Consider the following 19,402-nt stretch of genomic DNA (forward strand, 5'->3'; position numbering starts at 1 on the left):
TCTGGGTCTGAAAGTATGTCCTCTATAAGAGTCCCTAAAAGATCCCCTGGGATAATATTGTTGTCCCTGTTTTTGTTGGGACGTAGAGACCTCTGAAGTTTGTGGCTTAAACCATTCCTCTAAATTGAGGTTTACGAAATGAGCCCCGAAAAGGTGTTGTATGAAGGGCTTCCATGGCCACTGCGGTCTCACAGTCCTTTTTTAATTTGTCAATGGTTGTATCCACCTCCTCTGGAGAAAGTTGTACAGTCTTTGGCTTCTCTTTATGTTTAAAGATTTTCGCCAGTGAAGAGCCAGTATTCAAACTTTCTTGGAATGCTAGTTTCCTCTTTGTAATTGGAGGAGAGGCAATAATCTTTCCAGTCTCTTTCTGGATTTGAATCCTCCTTTGTTTTTGGTCCATGACCTCAAGAATGCGTCTAATGACTGTTTCATCTGCCTCCTGTTCTGAAGATGAAACCTGTTTTCGGTCCCCTAATAAAGGCTCCGAAAGCTTGGTGGCAGCATGCGTCATATGGGCAAAAAAGTGGTCTGATCGGTAGGGGAAAGTTTTTTCGGCTCCAAAGAGGGGCTTTGATGTTTTGACTCCTAAGAGGAGAGTGGATGTTTTAGCTCCGGTGTGGTATGAAGCCGTCTCGGTTCCGCAGTGGAAGCCTCCATCTTTCGACTCGATGCCAAAAAAGGTGTGACAGTCTGTTTGAGGAAGTGAGTCTTGGCCTTTTTTGGCACCAAACCCGAAGGTCAGTCGACGATCTGTCGAACCGTGGCCAGCAAGCAGTGGTAGACCCAAGGCCTTATGTGATTTCTCAGTTTGTTTTTGATGGGAAGGGGCTGGTGTGCTCATGTACTACACAGCAGGGAGTACCTGGCTGCCCTCATCTGAATCTCGGTCAGTCAGAGTGTTGAATGGAGACTGCAGTCTGTGCCCGTCGGGTGTTTGTTCAATGGACTTTGAAACCATCTCTAACCACCTTGCTCTTTGATCTCATAAGGTCTTATTTGATCAAAAGGACCGACACGCCTCACAGGCCTCTTCTTTGTGGTCAGGAGAAAGGCAGAGGTTACACACCGAATGCTGGTCGGTGGAGGGGAACTTGGCGTGGCACCAAGGACAGAATCAAAATGGAGTCCGATCCATGAGCCAATGACGCAGTAGGTGCGAAATGGCCAGAGAAGTGAGCAGGTGCCCGAAAGGGCATTTAATCGATCCAGACACTACAATCGGATCGAGTGTAGTCCGAAACGTGTTAGAAAACTATACCAACGTTAAGGAAAAGGAAAGAGAAGTTTAGATAGTACCAAACCAAAAGAACCGGACCGAGAGGGAATAAGTCTGAACCCAACGGCGGAAAGAAAACAATCTAACAAAGGACTCGATGCCCATGCGCACTATCACCGAGAGGAGTCACCACTTGATCTTGTGACTCGAAAAAAGCTTCTTCGAAGAGAACAACTTGTAACACTCCAAACCCAACACTAGAAGGCGATATATGCACAGCGTACATCTGTTCGTGGCATTAGTCGCTGCAGATTCACATGCTGTGCACATCCCACCATCTGGTGTTGGGCTCGGAGTGTTACAAGTTGTTTTTCTTCGAAGAAGTCTTTTCGAGTCACGAGACCGAGGGACTCCTCCCATTTCGACTCCATTGCGCATGGGCGTCGACTCCATCTTAGATTGTTTTCCCCGCAGAGGGTGAGGTAGGAGTTGTGTATGCTAGTAATAGTGCCCATGCAATGGAGTGAATACGTATGTATATAATGAATTTTAAAGTAATATATTTACAAATGTACAAATGTTCAAGATCTACTTCTAAACGGCTACAGGCTCCCGGGGAGGCGGGTGGGCGCATGTGAATCTGCAGTGACTAATGCCACGAACAGATGTACACTGGGTAAGTGACATTTTCCGTTCGATGGCATGTGTAGCTGCAGATACACATGCTGTGCATAGACTAGTAAGCAGTTATCTCCCCAAAAGCGGTGGTTCAGCCTGTAGGAGTTGAAGTTGTTTGAAATAATGTTCTTAGTACAGCTTGACCTACTGTTGCCTGTTGTGCAGTTAACACATCTACACAGTAGTGCTTGGTAAATGTATGAGGCGTAGACCATGTTGCTGCCTTACATATTTCGTTCATTGGAATATTTCCTATAAAGGCCATGGTAGCACCTTTCTTTCTGGTTGAGTGTGCCTTTGGTGTAATAGGAAGCTCTCTTTTAGTTTTAAGATAGCAGGTTTGAATGTACTTAACTATCCATCTAGCAATGCCTTGTTTTGAAATTGGATTTCCTGTATGAGGTTTTTGTAAGGCAATAAATAGTTGTTTTGTCTTTCGAATTAGTTTTGTTCTGTCAATGTAGTACATTAGTGCTCTTTTGATGTCTAATGTATGTAGTGCTCTTTCAGCTACAGAATCTGGCGGTGGGAAGAACACTGGTAATTCTACCGTTTGATTCAAGTGGAACGGTGAGATTATTTTTGGTAAAAATTTTGGATTTGTCCGTAGAACTACTTTATTTTTGTGTATTTGAATAAATGGTTCTTGAATGGTAAATGCTTGAATTTCACTCACTCTTCTTAGAGATGTGATGGCAATTAAAAATGCAACTTTCCACGTTAAGTATTGCATTTCACAAGAGTGCATGGGCTCAAAAGGTGGACCCAAGAGTCGTGTTAAGACAATGTTGAGGTTCCATGAAGGAACTGGTGGTGTTCTTGGTGGTATAATTCTCTTTAGGCCTTCCATAAATGCTTTTATGACTGGTATCCTAAATAATGAAGTTGAGTGCGTAAATTGCAGTAAGATGTATTTTTATGAAAGAGAAAGCTAGTTTTGACTTTTGCAAATGTAGTAAGTATCCTACTATATCTTTTGCAGATGCGTGTAAGGGTTGAATTTGATTATTATGGCAGTAATAAACAAATCTTTTCCACTTATTTGCATAGCAGTGTCTAGTGGTAGGCTTCCTAGCTTGTTTTATGACCTCCATACATTCCTGTGTGAGGTCTAAGTGCCCGAATTCTAGGATTTCAGGAGCCAAATTGCTAGATTCAGCGATGCTGGATTTGGATGTCTGATCTGTTGTTTGTGTTGTGTTAACAGATCTGGTCTGTTTGGTAGTTTGACATGGGGTACTACTGAAAGGTCTAGTAGTGTTGTGTACCAAGGTTGTCTTGCCCATGTTGGTGCTATTAGTATGAGTTTGAGTTTGAGTTTGTTTTGACTCAACTTGTTTACTAGATATGGAAGGAGTGGGAGAGGGGGAAAAGCGTACGCAAATATCCCTGACCAGTTCATCCATAGCGCATTGCCCTGAGACTGATGTGGGTACCTGGATGCAAAGTTTTGGCATTTTGAGTTTTCCTTTGTTGCAAATAGATCTATTTGTGGTGTTCCCCAAATTCAGAAGTAAGTGTTCAGTTTTTGGGGGTGAATTTCCCATTCGTGGATCTGTTGGTGATCCCGAGAAAGATTGTCTGCTAACTGATTCTGAATCCCTGGAATAAATTGTGCTATTAGGCGAATGTGGTTGTGAATCGCCCAATGCCATATTTTTTGTGTCAGGAGACACAACTGTGTCGAGTGTGTCCCTCCCTGTTTGTTTAGGTAATACATTGTTGTCATGTTGTCTGTTTTGACAAGAATGTATTTGTGGGTTATTATGGGTTGAAATGCTTTCAGCGCTAGAAATACCGCTAACAGTTCTAAGTGATTTATATGAAACTGTCTTTGCTGTATGTCCCATTGTCCTTGGATGCTGTGCTGATTGAGGTGTGCTCCCCACCCTGTCATGGATGCATCTGTCGTTATCACGTATTGTGGCACTGGGTCTTGAAAAGGCCGCCCTTGGTTTAAATTGATACTGTTCCACCATTGAAGCGAGATGTATGTTTGGCGGTCTATCAACACCAGATCTAGAAGTTGACCCTGTGCTTGTGACCATTGTGATGCTAGGCACTGTTGTAAGGGCCGCATGTGCAGCCTTGCATTTGGGACAATGGCTATGCATGAAGATATCATGCCTAGCAGTTTCATTACCATTTTGACCTGTATCTTTTGTTTTGGATACATGGCTTGTATTACATTGTGAAATGTTTGGACTCTTTGTGGACTTGGAGTGGCAATCCCTTTTATTGTGTTGATTGTTGCCCCTAGGTATTGCTGTGTTTGACACGGCAGAAGGTGTGACTTTGGGTAGTTGATTGAGAAACCTAGTTTGTGTAGGGTTTCTATGACATATTTTGTGTGTTGTGAACACTGTATTTGCATGTTGGTTTTGATTAACCAGTCGTCTAGGTACGCGAACACATGTATTTGCTGCCTTCTGATATGTGCAGCTACTACTGCCAGACATTTTGTTAAAACTCTTGGCGCAGTTGTTATTCCGAATGGCAACACTTTGAATTGGTAATGTATCCCTTGGAATACAAACCTTAGGTACTTTCTGTGTGAAGGATGTATTGGTATATGGAAATATGCATCCTTTAGTCATGTAGTCTTGCTGTTTGAGCAGTGGGATTACTTCTTGTAATGTAACCATGTGAAAGTGGTCTGATTTGATGTATGTATTTAATGTTCTGAGATCTTGTCTTTTTGGGGTATTAGAAAATACAGTGAGTAAACTCCTGTGTTTACTTCTTGTTTTGGTACTAATTCTATTGCTTGTTTTTGGAGCAATGCTTAAACTTCTAATCCTAGAAGATCTATATGTTGTTTTGACATACTGTGTGTTTTCGGTGGAACTGTTGGAGGGAATTTGAGAAATTCTATGCAATAACCATGCTGGATAATTGCTAGTACCCAAGTATCTGTTGTTATTTCCTCCCAATGTTTGTAAAATTGGCTTAGTCTCCCCCCCACAGGTGTTATGTGATGGGGATGTGTGACTTGTAAGTCACTGCTTATTTTGAGGAGTTTTGGGGCTTTGGAACTTTCCTCTATTTTTCTGGAATTGTCCCCCTCTATATTGCCCCCGAAAACCTCCCCGCTGATATTGGCTTTGGTAAGTGGGCCTTGTTTGTGATGTTGTGGTTTCTGTAGGTTGCCCTCGAAACCCTCCCCTAAAAGGTGTTTTGCGAAATGTGCCTCTGCTCTGCGGGGAGTAGAGTGCGCCCATGGCTTTTGCTGTATCAGTGTCTTTCTTGAGTTTATCAATAGCAGTGTCGACTTCCGGCCCAAACAACTGCTGTTCATTAAATGGCATATTTAGCAAGGCTTGTTGAATTTCCGGCTTGAACCCTGACGTGCGCAGCCATGCGTGCCTTCTTATTGTTATTGCAGTATTTACTGTCCTTGCAGCCGTATCTGCGGCATCCATTGAAGACGGTATCTGATTATTAGAGATACTTTGTCCTTCTTCCACCACTTGTTGTGCTCTTTTCTGGAACTCCTTGGGTAAGTGTTCTATGAAATGTTGCATCTCATCCCAGTGAGCTCTATCGTATCTTGCCAAAAGTGCTTGTGAATTGGCAATGCACCATTGGTTTGCTGCTTGTGCTGCAACCCTTTTGCCCGCAGCATCAAATTTGCGACTCTCCTTGTCTGGAGGTGGTACGTCCGCCGAGGTATGAGAGTTCGCTCTCTTACGAGCTGCCCCGACAACTACTGAGTCTGGTGTTAACTGCGTTGTAATATAAACTGGATCTGTTGGCGGTGGCTTGTACTTTTTCTCCACCCTTGGAGTTATGGCTCGGCCTTTAACAGGATCCTGAAAGATTTGTTTTGAATGTTTTAGCATTCCTGGGAGCATAGGTAGGCTTTGGTATTGGCTATGAGTGGAGGGTAGCGTGTTAAACAAAGTCATCCTCAATTGGTTCGGAATGCAAGGTGACGTTATGGAAAGCAGCTGCCCTTGAGACCACCTGTGTGTAAGATTTACTGTCCTCAGGTGGGGACGGCCTGGCAGGGTACGAGTCTGGGCTGTTGTCCGATACTGGAGCATCGTAAAGGTCCCATGCATCGGGATTATCTTGACTCATTGTAGTATGAGTCGGGGAGTGCATCAGTGGAGGAGTTGCTACCGGTGATGTGTGCACTGACAGTGGTGGAGACGGTGGTGGAGTTGTTTTCCTTGCTACCTTTGCCTGTGGCTGCTTGTCCTTTTCTTGAAAGGCAAGTCTTCTTTTTATTTTAATTGGGGGAAGAGTGGTTATCTTCCCTGTGTCTTCTTGAATGTGGAGCCTTCTTTGAGTATAGTCTGGCTTTACTGCTTCAAGTTCCTCTCCGAATCTATGCTTTTGCATTTGGGAGGACAATCCTTGTTCCTCTGTATAGGAACCTGTTTTCGGCTCCGAGGCTGGATGTTTCGGAACCGAAACGTTTTCGGACGTCTTTTTAGGCTCCGAAGAAACCTTTTTAATTTTCGGCATGGTGGTGTCTCGGTGCCGAACTTGTTCGGTGCCGCTGTCCCGGTGCAGAAATTTCTCTGAGCCGATGTCTCGGGTCCGAGATTGCTGTGTGGCGGTATCTCGACCGGAGTCGGATGACTTCGACACAAGCGTGCCCTTTTTCGGTGCCTTGGATCAGTCACCTAATTTTTGGGTTAAGCCATGGCCTGTTGGCGGTGGCGTCCCCTGGGCTTTTGTTGACTTCTCGTGAGTCTTATGTTTTGACGTTTTACTCACGGTTTTCGGCATTTCTTCGGCTTTGAGCTCTTCCGAGTCTGACTCGTGGATAGAGAAAGCTTCCTCTTCTTCCTCGAAACGCTCTTGTCCTGTCGGCGTCGACGCCATCTGCAGTCTTCTGGCTCTTCGGTCTCTTAATGTCTTCCTCGACCGAAACGCTCGACAGGCTTCACAAGTATCTTCCTTGTGCTCTGGAGACAAGCACAAGTTACAGACCAGATGCTGATCCGTATACGGATACTTGTTATGGCATTTTGGACAGAAGCGGAATGGGGTCCTTTCCATCAGCCTTGAAGTCACACGTGGCCGGGCCGACCAGGCCCCGACAGGGGATCGAAAATAAAACCCGAAGGGCCACCGGAGCTCTTCAAAATTCGGTGTCGATCTGTTGTAACTAACCCGATACCGAACGAAAACAATACCGACGTTTTTTCCGAGATTCTAACTAACTTTCCGACCCGAAACACGGAGCGAAAAGGAACACGTCCGAACCCGATGGCGGAAAAAAAACAATCTAAGATGGAGTCGACGCCCATGCGCAATGGAGTCGAAATGGGAGGAGTCCCTCGGTCTCGTGACTCGAAAAGACTTCTTCGAAGAAAAACAACTTGTAACACTCCGAGCCCAACACCAGATGGCGGGATGTGCACAGCATGTGCATCTGCAGCTACAGATGCCATCGAACACATATATATATGATATGCTACTTACCCTGTAGGTAAGTTTTTGTGGCATGTAATGATGTAGATTCACATGCTCTGCATACTTCTGCCATTTAGTACTGGGTCCGGAGTGCTGCAAGTTGTTTTTCTTCGAAGAAGTGTCTGGAGTCACGGGAACAAGTGATACCTGCTCTCGGTGATACTTCACATGGGCATCAACTCCTTTGTTTTGTTTTTTAGCAGGCGGGTGAAAAAGGAGCAAAAGAAAGGATAAAAAAAGATGTCCATGCAATGTATAAATACATATGAACAAATAAATACAAGAATATAGTAACTGCAACAGCCACAAGTGTTCCAGAAAGGGTGGGGGGGGGGAGAACATGTGAATCTACACCACTACATGCCACGAACAGAGGCCTACAGGTTAAGTAGCATATTCTATTCAATGGCCTGTGTGGCAGTAGATTCACATGCTCTGCATAGACTGTAAAGCAGTCCCTTCAGAAAGCAGTGGCTAGCCTCCAGGGAGCTACAGTTGACTGAAAGACTGTTCGTAGCATAGCTTGACCTACATTGGCTTCTTGGTGTGGTAGCACATCCACACAGTAGTGTTTTGTGAAAATGTGTGGTGTTGACCATGAAGCTGCTTTACAGATGAGGTGTTTCCAAGAAAAGTCATAGTAGCCCCCTTTTTCCTAGTGGAATGTGCCTTAGGGGTAACAGGTAATATTCTTTTGGCTTTAGCATAGCGCGTCTGGATACATTTAACTGTCCCGCCCACTTGTGACACAAAAAACAGCTGAGGATCTTATATCAAAAGCACACTGAGTATGCCACGTACTGAGCCACGTACTGAGCCCGAGGAGAGCTTGAAAGCCTTCACCTTTCACTTAGCACCCCCTGTTGGTTTCCACCAGAGGATGGGAGCGCCTCCAAGGTCATATTACTTCACGTCTCACTGAGCTCCCCTCCCAGCCCTTCTCAAAAGCTGGGCTCTACTGATCTGTATGGTATTCAGAGCAAACCCTGGACCTTGTCCTCTTCGATGGGCTTGACACACAACACCTTTGTGAATAACTCCGCCACCCTGCCAATAGCATGCCCCAAATGCCTTCTTAAACAATAGGACTGCCTGCTGTTTTCATGTTACACGGTGTACTCACTAACTATTTTGTAGTGCTTTGTTTCATTCTCACCATGGATTTGTTGCAGTGGGTGGGAGGGCGCTGTTGCCTCTCCTCCCCTTCCCTCTTTGTTTTCCTTCCCTAGTGGTTGGACGTGAAAGGGGACCCCTGGGGTGGGGGGCTCTGGGACAGATTCCCTAACACCCTTTCTGTTTACCAGATACAACATGCCTTATCAAGTACACCTTCCTTACACAGAATATCTAATCCATAAATAACCCCAAGTGCTGTAAAATTCACTCACTATTACAGTGCCACAAAGTCCATGTCGCTTATCTCCAAGATTCTCATATTAACTGTGGTGAAGGTCTTTGGCTGCAGAAACGCTGGAAGGTCATGTCTTCTGCACCAACTTTTCCACTTCTACTCAGGGGATCACAATGTGGATCTGCGCAGGGGTTCCCCATGGAGTCCAGGAATTGGTAGTAGACCTGTAGGGCATATATGTGTTCCTTGTGGGGGAGTCTAGACAGCGATTTGGTGGTCTTAGATAGTAAATACGCTCTGCATACACAGCAATTCACATTCCTGGAGCAAATATCCACGTTTGGTGGATGGGCCCACATACTCTGACTTCTTAGGTGGCACCTTTAACAGTGTACTGGTTGTAATGCTTGACAGATCCCAACCCCACCCTTTCCAAAAGCACAGATTACTATGAATGCAGTCACAGAGTCCCAATGACGGAGCCACTGGTCCCTGTATGACATCTGGTGACACTGTAATCTAATGTTCCGACTGTACTCTTTTCTACTCACCTATCGACTATCTCTATGTGCACCTGGACAGGATGGTCTGTGCCACCAGCATCCCTCCGATGGTCAACATGGCTGACTTCTTGGGGACGGATATCTCCGACCATAGCCATATGGTGCGGAGTCTGACCTGGGGGGGGCCTGCATCTACCATTTCCCAGATAGTGCATCCTTGGGTCGTTACTGGATGACAGAGTCCTGAGGGATACACTAGCATATCACCTAATGGACCGCTGTGACAATAATGAGGGCTCGACTCCCAGTAGAGTAACTGAATTGTATGTGATGAAAGTGGTCACTCGAAGCCACTGTATCCAGGGGGTAGTGGGTATCCATAAGTCCCTTGAATCACATTTAACTCAGCATGAATGAGAACATGCAGACGGAGCTCAAAGCTGTGTCGGACCCCTCCGCCAGAGCGATACTGGGAGACCTTTACACGGAAGAAGCAAGCTCAACTGAGAAACTTCACTGTTCCGACTGGTCAGCTTACACACTCCATACAAACGTTGAGGCACAAATCTGGTTGTCTCCTTCCCTGGATCTTATCCTCAGATGCACAATTTACTTTCCCCCCCACCATCACTGTAAGACAGGCACCCTGGCCATTTTGCAACAGGACTTTTGTCAAACTCTCTTTCACGTCTATAAAGGCATCTACAATGCTACCCGAGACAACTCCCTGCCAGCAATCCATGAGTTTCTAGATGGCCTAGACCACCCTAGATTCAAAGCAGGCAATCAGGAGGAACTGGCGGGTCCCATCACGTCCCAGGAGATTAAAGCTGCCTACAAAAACCTGGCCTCAGGCAAGACACCCAGCCTGGACTGCCTGTCAGTAGAATTCTATAAACCCTACTCTGGTGTACTTGCTCCTAAGCTGGCACACCTCTTCCAGGAGTCCCTAGAGACATGAACTCTGCCTCAGTCACTCAGGGAAGCCTCTTTGGTCCCTAACATGAAGCCACAGGATGACGTCCTTGACCCTTCATCCCATAGACCAATTGCTATACTTAATGCTGATTACAAATTCCGGAGTAAGGTCATAGCTGAACGTCTGCATGGAGTCCCGACACTTCTTCTGATCCACCCTGATCAGAATGGTTTCATCCTGGGTTGGGGAACCTACAGTAAAATCCATAGGCTCTACAGACTCAGGGACGTAGTCCCACAATTATAACCTGAAGCAGGCGTCTTAATATTGGATCTCAATAAAGCTTTTAATATGCTTAATTAGAGCTATCCATTTGAGGTCCTGGATCACTTTGGATTAATGCCCTGCTTTCTACACCTAATACACTGACCCTATAACCAGGGTCAGATTAGAGAACTGTGTGTCCCCTCATTTTCACCTTAGCCATGGAACCCCTGGAAAACCAAATGTGGCAGACGAGGCATACGTGAGACATCCACCTTCCAGGAAGGATCCACATGATTTCCCTTAACGTGGATGACATTTTCCTCTACCTGAGATACCCCCCATTAGGCCTCGAAGAGATCGCTCATATACTGGACAGATTTGGACAAGCCTCAGGACTCCGGGCCAACAATAGACTGTTTTCTTCTTACACACGGGGGCCCCACACTCCTGAGCCTCCCACCCCCACCCATTATATTGGCTGGGGGATGTACTGCTGTAATGGAGACACACTGGAATTCGATACCAGAGGACCGAAGTATACAATGATGAAAGGGATTTGTGTGACGTGTACTTTGGGAAATGCATATCTTCCTGCAGGAGCCAGATATCGTTGTTCTAGAGAATGGCCCCACTCTCAGTTATAGGGCGTATTGCCACCTCTAACATGGTGATGCTCCCTAGACTCCTATATTGTTTTGTCAACCTCCTCATCTACTTAACTGGCAGACATTTCAGGGACTTGGACACACTTTTAGGGGAACTGTTATGGACCGCCAAAGGCTGGCTCTGGCCTCCCTGAAACTCTTAGTTGAGCTTGGGGCCAACAACATTGAGGCTCGTTACCTAGCAGACCAATTGCAGGGGTTGGCCAGATGGCTCTCCAGAGTGGCTCTAGAGGAAACCAGGGTAATGGATGATCCACTTCATATTATTGAGTTGCTCAACCTGCTCCTCCCTAGTCCCGGACCCATCTGCACCCCTCCAAATTACTCTGGGTGGCCTGGCATGGCTTCCCTTGGTCCCCAAAACCCTAGCTTCTTACGCTCCCAGCATACCTCTTCTGGGCCTTTCTACACAGAACACCATCCTAGACCGCACCTCCCTTGTAGACAGGGAACTGGACACATAGAGGGTCTTATTTCAGGATGGCCTACTCCAATCCTTTCAGGCCCTGCAAAACCAATAAACTCTACATAAAGGTAAATTTTTAACATACGTTCTTATAACCCATGCCCTACAAATTAGATAAACAATAACAGATGTAGAGCCACTTGTGCATCAAGCGACCCATATACATTGGTAATGCCAAAAACTAACACCTGGCTATACAAGTCACAGATCAACTCACTCCTGGAGCCCTACCAACGTGTGGGAGAGACCTGAGAGGCAGATTTTGGGAGAGCGCTACACGAGAAGAAGGGGCAAGGGCTCTGACCTACCCTCATACTGTTTCTTGACATACAACAGGTTCAAACTAATTCAATTCTTTAACTTGCACCTGGCTTGACTCTCTCCAACCAAACTCCACAAGATTTTACCAGGAGCTGCAGCCTCTTGCTGTAGCTGTGCCTCTGCAGACCTGCAATATATTTGGTCTTGCCCATCTTTCTCCTCTTGTTGAGACAATATCTTTCGAACACTGATGTCCTGTATATAGCAGATTTTCAATCACTTCTCTATTAGGCTGGGCCTTGAGTCATTTCAGATACCCTGCTCAACACTATTTCGATCCTCCCACCTCACTTGTTTGTGGTGATCCACCAACACAATGTGTGCACTTTCACTAAGTTCACAACCGTCTTGCCAGAACACCTTTATCCTTCCATTCTATTACCTGCTCTTCCATTCTGATTGAAGAATCAATGACCAGCATTTCTCATTGCTTCCCAATTGCATTTTCTATGTATTGTTATATTTTATGCAAAAGTCAATAAAAAGTAGTGTTGAAAAAATAGAGCAATAACCCAGTCCCGCCATCCCCTGCAACTGTACAGGGAAGCCTGAAATACTCTTCCATGCATGTTAGTCCTCTACCTAACTTCTGCCCTCAGCTCAGCAAAGCACTAAGACCTTCTTGCTCACATCTGCTGTCTCCATAGACCAGGTGGCATATATGAGAACAGTTCCAGAAATCGGGGTGAAACTGCTTTTTGTGACACAGTAATTACAGGTTGCTAGGTTATTCCACAATCTGGAGACTAACTTATTCCCAGTTGATATTGATTGTATTATTCTGTTATTTGCAAATATCTTATTTCGTTTAGTTGTTCTACTTTACCTGGTAACTCAAAACACATAATGGGTATCATTTATAAAGAAAGCAGCACTTTGCCAATGAGGGAGAAGAGGCTTAAAATACCAGAATCACTCCATGTATTTTCTTCTGATGTTCTCAGAGAGACAATTGACCCAGTCAGTGAAAACTTTCTTCCTCCTTTCAGAGTTAAAAAAAAAAAAAATTTCACCAGAGTGTCCCTCAATAGAGGCAATCAGTATACAAATATATTACTTTTTTTTGTTAAGAAGTCAATTATTTGAAGTAACTCAACGAACACTAGCTGCATTATTTCCTCTCAAAGCACATCACTATACCGAGAGACAAAGACATTTTAGGAGGGATAAAAATGTCTCTGTGAATACATCCAACAGAAGTCAGGCTTTAGCTGACCAGCTCTTAACAATTTTCCAGAATGAGTTAAGTAGGAGGAGAAGGTAGGAAAGAGGAAGGTGCTGAAACGCTATATGTCAATATTAGCTAGCATTTTGCAGGTGCTAAAACAACTAGTAGTGCAAAACCGCACAGAGAAGCAGGCCTTATCGAGAACGAGCAAAAAACACAATACCTGAGATACTACAATGTATGCGTTAAAATGGCATCACCTGCGCTCACGCCAAAGGTAATAAATCTGGAAGATGAATGGCTTTGTTACTCAAGTCAGAATAAAAGATTTGAGATTAGAGACAATAGTGCAGAAACTGCCTGTACCCAGAGTGACTTAAATGCATCTTTCATAACCGACTAAACTAGACTAAAAGGGATTTATAAATGATAATCATTGAAAAAATTAAGACAAACAAAGAACACGTACATCTGAATAAGGTATCACAAACCGTCCTCAAAGTTCTGAATCACCCATTGTATTTTTTTGTACTTGATAATACTGTGTAAAGTGCTCCCTGTACTTACTAGACAAACTGGTAGACCAGGCTAAGATTTTTAAACAGCTGGACTACTGCAATGCTTTGTATTTAGGTAGACCGAGTAAAACTATTACAAATTTACAAAAAGTAGAAAATTGGGCAGCTAGATTGCTAGCCAGAAGAACAAAAAAACAAAAAATAGGACTGAGCCTCTCCAGAACTGAAAGTTTTACACTGGCTACATATATGGAGGAGTGTCTTTTAAAACAGCAAGTCTGGCATATAAGGCCTTGTACAATCGACTGTTGTTTTAGCCCAGGTCATTTCTAAACTGGATTACTGCAACGCTCTAATGCTGAACATCAGCAAGGCTGCCCTACATAGACTACAGCTCATTCAGAATGCGGCAGCCCGCCTGGTTTTAGACCTACCACGCCCTGCTTCTGCCAGTGGGAGCCTTGGACGGCTCCACTGGCTACCTGTTAAAAAACTGATCAATTTTAAAACACTGTGCCTTACATATAAGGCCTATCACCGGGAGGGCTGCTCTTACCTGAGCTCTGCTCTACAGCCCTATTTGCTGTGCCGTCAGCTTGGATCGGCTAATCTGCAGCTGATCTTGGTACCTCGCTGCCACCGGGCTCGATGGGGGGACAAAGCCTTTTCCGTAGTGGCTTCCAGACTATGGAACACTCTCCCACCCTCTATTAGGCTGGAGGATACATACCTCCGTTTTATGAAACAACTTAAAACCTGGTTGTTTTCGTGTTAGGCAGTAGATCTCCCTGTATGCTCTCTGATTTTCCGCCTTGATCTGGTCCCCTTGATTTACATTTTGTTTCTCCATAGCGCTTCGATGCTATGGCCTGAATGTGGTCTATAAATACTACAATACAATACAATAGAATACAAAAGAGGTCCAACTCTCTGCAAGGCTAGGAACGTACATACCAGGTCATCTCTTAAGATCTGAATTAGCTGCTCCTTAAGAATCCTCCAATTAATTTAGAGTGGAAAGGAGGTAGATCTTTCTCTTTTTTAGCCCAGAAGTTATGGAATAATCTACCTAGGGTGCTTAGAATTGAAACCAATCACTGGAAGGTTTGTAAGAACTTGAAGACCTGACTGGTTATTTCAGCAATCATAAATAGCTTTCTTACTAGTTAGCACTAGGACACCCTTATAGGATAAGAACTACACTTTATCTACTTCATCATCATCAGTGACAGAAGATGAAATAAAAATATGGCATAAGGGAAAATACCAGGATCAGATGGCTTGCCAATAAGAGTTTTATTCAACTTCTTGCTTCTAGGTTGACATAGGCGTATTCTACTGCATGGGAATCGGGCCGACTTCAAGGCACAACCAAAGAAGCCCCACTAGCCTCTTTGGCTGAACTGCAACAAGTCTCAAAGACCACTGTCACTCCTAAAATCTGAAAATAAAATATTTATCAAAATACTGGTCAACAGACTCCTTCAATTCTTCATTCCATTAGTACACAAAGACCAAAACAGGTTTATCCTGGAGCACAGTATGTTGCTGAATATCAGATGCCTTTTCAGGGTACTGGAGTACACACCACATGACCTGCATGATTCTCTGGTGCTGTCTGCTGACATGGAAAGGCATTCAACACACCAGAACACCCTACCACTTTGTCGCACTGCGCTATATGGGAGGGAGAGCCAATTTCATAAAACAGGTTACCCTGTTAAAAACCAGTCAAATGGCCAAACTAGAAATATAAAATCCACTGAACATAAGGTATTAAGCAGTGCCAGACAAGGATGCCCTCTGCCACCAAAGCTATGTGCAGTGGTGAAAGAATCCCTCGGCGTAAAATTAATACCACAAATTAATAGCAGAGACAGTGGCATACTTTTATTCAAAGAGGTACAAAGTCAATTCTCTGTACGTGGAATATCACTTGCTATTCCTGAGGGGTGGGAAGCCAAGAGCGGAACCCACAACTGACGTACTTGAAGAATTTTATTAGCCTAGTCTAAAAGTAAATAGGGAAAAAAATCTGCACATTCCTGAATAAGCCAGACGCACATGACTGGTAGCCCCAATCTCTCTGTGCTGACATAGGTTGAGAACTAAATACCATTATATATTTAGGCATGCACATATACCACTCTGATATTGAGTCACTGAGTCACTCACAGGCAACACGGGAACAACAATGCATTCGTTAAGAGAGAGCATAACAGTTTGAAACCCACTACTAGCTTTTTCTAAAATGGTGATGCTTCCAAGGCTACTGTACCTCTTTGTTAACTTACCAGTAAGCGTCCTGTATTGTCTTTTGAAGAAATTAGAATCCATTTTGGCACACTTAATATGAGGCTCACACAAGATGTGCTAAGGTTGGCATTAGAGAAAGGGTGTGATTTGAGCAGTGCATATGCTGAAAGTATAAAAGGAGGTCTAAGCAAATATTGCAGTGCCTTAGCTCTATAAACTACTCTAGTGAAGTTTCTTTTAGGTATCTAAGATAAGCTGCATGGTAAGTATATTAGCACAGACCATTATGCTCCACCAGGAGATACAACTTCTCATGTTATTTTGTTTGAAATTGTAATTTTGCAAGAATCAGCTCATTTGTGACAAAAGTGGTGCTTAAAACACAGAAATACACATTTTTGCATTTACAGTAGAGAGACAGTTGCGGTGGGACACAATCTTTAATATAGGAAGTGTTTTTCTCTAAACCTTTCCGTATCCTTTTCCATCATCTTCACTTTATAGTGAGACAGGAGCGCAGGGTAAGTCTAACTGACATGCTGAACTGACATAATCCAACCAATTTAATTGACAAAGTACTTCTGCCCCTCACAGTAATAAAATATTTGTATGAAACACTGTAAAAGCTCTCACACTGGTCTGAGTAAAGTAGGGAAAGGAGTGTGATGTGTACATTGAATAAATGTGAAATGTAGAATGACAGTATATAAGACAGGTGGACATGTGGTCTATGATCATCTTGCTCTGCCTTGACACAAATGTGATACTAACTTTGCGCACCAAAGTAAGGGGACTTGCAAGTCAATTATAAATACATCAAATGGGAATGAACTTAGGAGAGCCTTTTGCTAAAGCCGCAGTGCGATTAGTATTTTCAGGAGGTTTTAAAGAACTGCTATTTTAGTCTATGCAAAAGTTCCTGTCATTAAACTCTTTGGATCTTCTCAATTCTTTTTTTAGTTGTGTTGCCCTACCCTCTGCACCAAAAAATAAAGTAAACAAGCATTTTCAATGCAACAGGTCTCGCATTTGCTCGAGTTAGAGCAATTAGCGTTGTAAAGAAAATAAAAACGCAGCGTGATCGCACTACGTAAAATGCAGCGTGATCGCGATGCGTGGAAAATAAACAGATAAAGTAGTCCAGACACCATGCTGAAAACATCAAGCTTTGTATGTTTTTAGTAGTTTACCGGTGCTGTGTGGGTGGGCTAAACACCAGAAAAGGCATGACATATGCAAGCCTTTCACAAATGAAAACAAGCAGATTTTAAAAGGCACGCCCACGAACCAATGTACGTGACTGACATGACATGGGCGTGGTTGTTAGCCCAAAGAAAGATTACAGAATGGGACAGAGCGATTTGCGCTCGCCCATAAAAAGACAGGCACTGGCCTTTTATTATCCTGTATATCACTGTGATTCATTTTCCACCAAATAACCAAGCAGAACATAAAGAAATTGCTTATTTACGAGAGAAATTACATTTTCCTAATTTCTCAACAGAGATTAGAGTTTCATTTGAATTATTTTTGGTACAACACTAATAAAACACGACCAAAAAGCAATTATAATCCTCAGTCATAGTTTCATTGAGAAACATTCGTACCTGGAAGGGTGGTAACTAGCTGTTCTCTTATAAAATCATCTACTTCCTCTGGTTTTAGGTGATACTGTCCATCCGGTTTTGCTTTGCGGGTTGCCATTCTGGCCAGTAAAATATTGGAGCCTATAACAACAAAGTAGCATCTGTTGAACCCCAAAGACAAAACAGTAGCAGCACTTTATTCATCACTTTTTGTGGGATCACTGTAGAGAGATCATGCTTACAATAGGTATAATATAATTCATGCTGCATTCATTGACAACTGCAATTCAAATGTTTCGTTAACATTCACAATTAAACCGCATGAAACATTTCTAGGCACAAACAAATATTGCCATACCACAGTCTACTTATTACAAAATAAATATATTAGTCTTGTATTTCTTCCAGAAAAGCAATGCTGTCCAATGCAGCACACTGACAGTCATTAAGCAAATTGCATTGGATTAAAATTTGAAATATTCGACTTGCAGCATTTCACAATTGTGAAATGCTAAGAGAAATAAAGCAATTTATCCTGTGATAGTAGATGGGAGTTCAAATGTATCAGCTAAAACTGTGGTTATGAGATAAGTCAAAGATTATATGGCAAAGAATACCACAGGAAATATTTCAATAGAGAAATTCTGTATTGCATCATGTATTTATGGTTGGTTCGCAACTACCATCAGAACAAGAGCGCATGAGGTAAAAAGGAATAAACCCAAACAAAAAACTGGGTCTTACATTTTTTGCCATATTAAATTTGGTTTCTCATAAGCAAGAAGTCTACTGACAGGACTCGGGCAAATTAAGCCGATGGCAAATCTCCCAAATCAATGTAAATAATTTAGCTTTCTGACTCCACCAAAAGCTGTATACAAAGCAGTATCAGTGGATATTCAATCAAAGTGAAGATTCAATATTAAGAACATTGCTTTCTTGGTTTACCCCAGTCTGTCCAAAGTCATTTATCATCAGAAGATGGCTCTGAATTCTACTTTGAATACAGAGAAATCCAGTCTACTATTGCATTGGTTGCCTATTTGGGTCAATGAACATTATATTAGTCACAAAAAAGCAACTATAAAATGCACGCTAACAAGATTACAATCTATCCAAGAGCTATCGGAGTTTAAAACTTTAAAACTAGGGTAGAGTACCATGTTTCAGTCTCCTGAGCGAATCATGAAAGGTGACGTGCGTCCTGGGTCAAAAAATCAAACGGGTCTCTAAATATTGCAGTACTGGAGGTCAAGGCTTTACTGCAATTTAAAAAACAACAACTATATAGTACCAGTGAAAATTGTAGATCTGATTTGAATGGGAATGTGGCAAGTCACAGAGAGAAAAAAGTACGAAATATAAGAAACGAGTTGGGAAATGGTCAGACTTATTAACGTTTGTAGAGGAGCATTAGAAAAAATGTTGATAGCAGATGGGAAAGTATTATATTTCAAAGGAAATAAAAAAAGGAAACATTTTCTAATTGAGGTTTGTATTGGAGCATTCTGTCTTGTGTGGATAAGCTGAAATAGAGATTTTCAAAAGACTGGAGTGGTATGACCCATGCTTTGGAATTGTTACACAGCTTACAGTTAAGCAAGCATGTTTACATATTTTTCCTAAAATTAAGTTTATCTGTTAGAGAAAGAGATCAACATGCTAGGGGTCAACCTAGAAAACTATTGACGTGCAGCTAGCTGAGAGCTGATTTTTTTTATTCCCAGTCTTAAATTGCTTTCACTTTTAATGAGCTCTTTACCTTTTGAAATCTTCAGAGACTAGTGATGTTGAAGATGAAGTGATATGAAGAAGAGGAAGCCACACCCTCCTTGTCACGCTGCTTAAACCAGACAAAGCACCTGAATGATGTGATCCATATCGCTTTATCTATCACCAATATAGACACTACAATTCTGGTCAAAATGATAGCTGTCAGACTCTTTCCGCTAATGTCTAATATGGTCTTGCCACACCAGGCAGGATTTATCCCTGCCCGGTGCACCACTCACAATCTTCGGATGTTATGCGCGCTCCTGCATCACCTGGACCCTA

At 43.1% G+C, this 19,402-nt stretch overlaps 1 protein-coding gene across 1 annotated transcript in view; it reads right to left on the bottom strand.

The window, feature by feature from the left end:
• The window catches only part of REV1 (REV1 DNA directed polymerase), a 429,753-nt gene that overhangs the window by 156,812 nt on the left and 253,539 nt on the right, over nt 1-19,402 (bottom strand). Inside the window, exon 12 of the mRNA XM_069204390.1 lies at nt 17,369-17,488. Coding sequence (XP_069060491.1) covers nt 17,369-17,488 — 120 coding nt within the window. The remainder of the gene's footprint in view (nt 1-17,368; nt 17,489-19,402) is intronic.

The sequence above is a fragment of the Pleurodeles waltl genome, chromosome 8 (genome assembly GCF_031143425.1).
Source record: "Pleurodeles waltl isolate 20211129_DDA chromosome 8, aPleWal1.hap1.20221129, whole genome shotgun sequence".
NCBI classification, from domain to species: domain Eukaryota; kingdom Metazoa; phylum Chordata; class Amphibia; order Caudata; family Salamandridae; genus Pleurodeles; species Pleurodeles waltl.